This window comes from Bidens hawaiensis, unplaced genomic scaffold, assembly GCF_021521415.1.
Source record: "Bidens hawaiensis isolate Kalapana, Puna unplaced genomic scaffold, B.hawaiensis_p1.1 tig00003469_1, whole genome shotgun sequence".
Lineage (NCBI taxonomy): Eukaryota > Viridiplantae > Streptophyta > Magnoliopsida > Asterales > Asteraceae > Bidens > Bidens hawaiensis.
In genome coordinates, this window is record NW_027491193.1 from 221559 (window position 1) to 227014 (window position 5456).

The window sequence follows — 5456 nt, forward strand, 5'->3', positions numbered from 1 at the left end:
GTTTCCTATGTTAAGGTCTACTTGTATCAGATCTTCCCCCTTAAAAATATAATAATAAAGCAGGGAGATTAAAATAAGGTATAAATGAAATTAACTTACTAAACATAAACTTAAGTAATTATATTACAAAAAATGAAATAGTAATAATAAAATACATTGTTTAAAAACTATAGAGTATTAATAATAATTACTCTAATGTTAATATAAATACTATAGCTATTTATATATTTAGCACGACAATGTATTTATATATAACCCTATTTTTGAAGGACTAAATAATACAATATGAAAGTATTGAATCAATGATCTTTTATTCGACACCTTAATTATCTTAATTTTCATCCTATAATAAATGTAAGAAACTAATAAAATAAAAAGATATATAAAAACTAGAGAGAAAATTAATAACGGCTATCAAACAAACTTAAAAATAAATAATATATCGGATAATAATAATAATAATAATAATAATAACAAATATAGAAACTTAGCCAGAGCCAATACCGATGATTCAAGTGTTCTATACGAGTTTAAGAAAAAGCACTTAGACCCTAACGAATTATATAAACAAAATTTATTTAAACAACGGTTAACATAAAACAATAAATATAGCAAAATCATAATATTCGTTTAACATGTATTCTTATAAATCCATGTCAATATTTATCATAAAACATGAACTCTCAACATCAATCTACAAAGACCTTTGTATTAAGATTAAAGGTTTGACTACAAACATATCAAGCCAAATACAAGTCACCCGTTACATATAATTAATATATCATTTTTTCTCAGAAATCTAACGACCACAAAAAATAGCAAAAAAAAGATTGTATTTATATCCAAACTTGTACCCGGTTTACCCACAGCCCATTTATAAGCTAAAATGGAAATGGAAGGAAGGCAACCAATTAATCCAAACAAATCTTCAAAAGACTGGCCATTTTCTTACTTCACATTTGACAAAGAAAGGGATTCTCCAGACCAAGTCCGCAACTCCATTCTGGTGGTTGCGGCACTTGTTGCCGCGGCCAGCTATCAAGCAGTGATGAACCCTCCGGATGTTTTTCAAAAATGGCCTCAACACGCAACTCGTGGTTGCTTATGCAAACGCGCTAGCCTTTTCGTCTGCGTTCACTATCATCGGAATGCTCACACATTCTTTCCCATTTCAAAGAGAGCTACGACTAGCATACTTGTCCATGTGTTTCGCCTTTGGAGCCGTTGTTGTACAACAAGCGGGTATAACCGCTTACTTTGGGTACGCAGTACTCGTGGTGTGTTTATTAGCACCGTATCTTATCCGTGCCATACCTAATTATGTAAAGAGAATGTGTGCACGATGAATATAGGTCCCGAAGACCTGTATATTATTTATCAATACTATTACTACGTATGATGAAGTGAAGCGCTACCGCTATATAATCTACTAGAAATATATAGGTGTACGCGAATTCTGTTATGTTCAAATTTTACATGTGTTTTATAAATTTATAAGAGGCTATGTTAAATAATATATTTAGGCGATTAAATTGTCCATCACGTACGATCAGTTATTATTTTAAGTTGGATATTTATTATGTATATATTAATGACATACCCAAAAAGTACGTCAATATATGAAAATGTTAGATGTTAGATCATGCATATATTGAAATACCCACATGGCCACATAATCTTTGTCAACTTGAGTTGTAATTTATTCGAATGTTTGGGTTTATAAAATGCATTTTAACTTTAAGATCATGATAGTAACGGGTCACCAACAGTCTAAATATTGTGTAGTTCGATCCGTAGACTTTTGTATTTAATCTTTTCTATGACCATGCATTTACTTCAGCAGCAATGTTATTTCATATTATATTTACAATCCGCATAGTTAAGCCTAAGGGTGTGTATCCGGTGGAGGTAGGACGGTTTATTTTCATTTTTCTGAATGTCATAATATATATTATGGTGGTCTCTCGATAAAATTTCCACTGTCCATTAAAGCTTAAAATGGAAATAGAAGGCAGGCGAGATATGGAAGAGCGGCCAATCAATCCAAACGACTCTTCTACAGACTGGCCTTTTACTTATTTCAAGTTCAACAGAGAAAGGGATTCTGCTGAGCAAGTTCGCAACGCCATTCTGGTTGTTGCAGCGCTCGTTGCCAACGCTAGCTATCAAGCAATGATGAGCTTTCCTGATGCTCTTAAAGAAAGGAACAATTCCACTAAACTTATGTTCATTGCTGCAAACACACTGTCTTGGTCATCTTCGTTCATCGTCATCGAAATGCTCACGAGCTCTTTCCCATTTCAAAGAGAGCTCCGACTGTCTTACTTCTTCATGGGTTTCACCTATGGGATTATTGCACTCGCACAAGTAGGTGATGGTATACCCAAAATCATTGCGAGTGCAATATTGATTCTGTGTGCGTTCTTACCATGGCTTCTTCGTCGGTTACCTATATGTATAAAAAACATGTATGTGGATGCTGCTGAATAAGGGTCTGGATATTAACCGGAACAAAATTGTGAATCTTTCTCGTTCCTGATTGTTTTTGTGTATAAAGATGTGTGTGAGCAAGTTACATATATACTATAATCCCATGAAAAGATTTGTATGTTCGATCTCCGTTGGTCGTCCGTCGTTGTATTTATGACTTTGAGTTTGTATCTGGAAGAGAATTTTAGCATTGTACTTGTTTATTTCTGTTTCCATGAAAACATATTTCTTTTGCACTTGTTAGTTCCTTTGGCATGCAGTAGTTTCATGATTTGTAACACATCTCGATCTATTACTGGTGTCTTGCTATACCATATAAAAAGAATCACATGAAAAAGTATCATATTCTATAATTCCCGAATAAATCATTACATTTAGAACATAGAAAAAGTATCATATTCTATAATTCCCGAATAAATCATTACACATGAAAAAGTATCATATTCTATAATTCCCGAATAAATCATTACATTTAGAACATAGAAAAAGGTTTTTACTTGTGAACTAAAAAAGTTTTTTAACATTTATACCTTTTTAAAACTGAGTTTTTTAAAGTCCCGAGTGTTTTTCTCAATTTTCCGATAATGCAAGCTGTCTATACGTTTTTTTAACGGCTAAATTTGTATTAAACAAAAAGCTGACTAGCGTCAGAGTACTACAAAGAAAAAAAAACTCGCAAAAACAAATTAAACGACTCCATGCCACGAGCCTAAAACTCTAAAACACTGAAAGTATTTGACCCAACAAAAAACAAAAATAAAACCGACTAACCCTATATAAAGACACTCTTGAAACACACGTAACAAAATAGAGCATGAGGGCCAAAAAACAAATGAAAATCTTCCTAGAAACGGCATGAATACGCTTGTTGCACTATACACAAACACAAAATGACCTAATCATCATACATAACATTCATGAGATCATATTGTTTTGTTGTTTTGATCACTGTTTTTCAACACACATGTTCGTGATCGATTCGTCCGAAGTGATCCGTTCGACTACACAACCTCCCTAAAACCAGGAGAAAAAGACGAAGAAGCCGAACCTCTGACTGATTTATTTTCTGAAGAAGTTACCTTCTTATATATACAAACATTATTCTTTAAGGTAGGATATTAGTTCTTACTCCATTTCTATGTACCAATCAAATCTCGATAGTGAGGTGATGCGTTCGTGTTAATATATATTTTTAATGATGATTTTTAACATGGTTTTAAATTTATAAAAATGATTTTTACGTAAATCCAAACACACACGATCTGCAGAGAACCCATCACATGTAGTATAGTTTCAGGTAAAAACAAGTAATGTTATTGTATTCAATTGTTACTGTTGTACGCTGGACTAATCCTTATGGTACGGGGATGGTCCATCCCCCTTCATGAAAAATAAAAATTAGTACTGTTATTGTATTAAAATTTCTGATTGATCCAAAATTTTGACACCGACTGTTGTGGAGTTTAGAGAACGACCCCATGAAAATCTGAGATCGAGAATAGCTCCGAAAGTTCTATGGATACGTAAACTACCGAACCCAGCAAGATCATGTGTGACAACAAAGCCGCAATACAAATCTCAAAAAATCCAGTTCAACACGATCGTACAAAACATGTGGAGGTTGACAAGAACATCATCAAAGAAAAGCTCGAAGCAGGAATTATAAAACTACCATTCGTCCGATCAGAAGACCAGCTAGCAGATATATTAACCAAGGCTGTGAACGGAAGAATATTTAACGAGTGTCTATTGGAGACCCTGTAACTCAACTTGAGGGGGAGTGTTAGAAAAATAATAAAAAGTCAAGAAGTCAAGGCTCGTCATTTACACCTACATGATAGCAAGATGGAACCTATTTAAAATATTGAATCAATTAAGGATTCAATTCCTTTATTTATGTTTGACATTTCCATTATTGTCAAGAAACTTTTCCTATTTAACTTGTAATTGTCTTGCTTTGTATTATATTAACAACTCAATCAATAATATAAGTTCCAATTCTTCTGTTTTTCTCTCTCACAATATTAATACTAAGTTTTCTATCAGTTTGTAACCTAAGGATTTATAATTTAGATTATGAATGAAAGACAAGAAAAGAATAAATGTACTATGAACGAGAACTAATGGAATGTAAGAAGAAATCAGATGAAGAAGGGTAACTATTCAGAATTAAATCATCCAATTAAAATATAATGAATATGAAGACAAATTAAACCTATGGAAGTGTCTTAGAACTTAATTTAATTTGTTAAGTACTAAAATGGATCAATACCAAGCAGGTTAATCCTAACTAACGATGACTGAAGGTTATAAACACCTTAAAACCTAAGATGAAGCCAACTTAATTAAGAACACCTATGCCTTGGGGTTTCTATGTTGAAATTGAGTTAGCTTGCGAACTTGAGACTAATGATCTAACTAAGTCAACAATACAGAGTACCCTAACTAGTTTCCAGAGCTATTTATTCAGATCTTTCCCATAGGCGGCTCACGAGTTTTTCCAGATGAATTACCAAGTTGTCTATTACTATAGGGATTTAAGACTTAGATTAATGGGTGTTTGTATAACCTAAAGATAGAATGATCTGAATCTAATTAGCATAACTTCATGGAAAGATCGAATTAACTACACAACTCAGTCAAACAACCATACTAACACGCAATCATAACCATCATAGGATTATCTTAACTAAACAAAAAAGTGAAACCACGCAACATAATTAAATCAATAAACAATATATCAAACCAAAAGAGTCATAGCATCTAGATTTTTTAGTCAGACATTACAAACAAAACATGGCTAAACTCAAAAGAAATCCTATTGAGATTAGCTAAGAATGTAAAAAAGAGTATTGTTTGGTTTCATTATGTTATAACGGGTGTTGGAAGCTTATGATTATATTTGGTAGTTATTAGTTGTAATGGGTCATTATAAACTGTTGAGATATATGTGATTCTATTGTCTC

The 5456-nt window shown here is 32.6% G+C and overlaps 1 protein-coding gene across 1 annotated transcript; it reads left to right on the forward strand.

The window, feature by feature from the left end:
• The first annotated feature begins 1998 nt into the window (after positions 1-1998).
• LOC143623425 (uncharacterized) lies at positions 1999-2490 on the forward strand. The gene has a single exon (XM_077094338.1). It carries the CDS (start codon positions 1999-2001, stop codon positions 2488-2490), a length of 492 nt encoding a protein of 163 aa, XP_076950453.1.
• Positions 2491-5456: the final 2966 nt, after the last annotated feature.

Coding starts and splice junctions, on each gene's coding strand:
- LOC143623425 (XM_077094338.1), top strand. CDS start 1,999: ATGGAAATAGAAGGCAGGCGAGATATGGAAGAGCGGCCAATCAATCCA.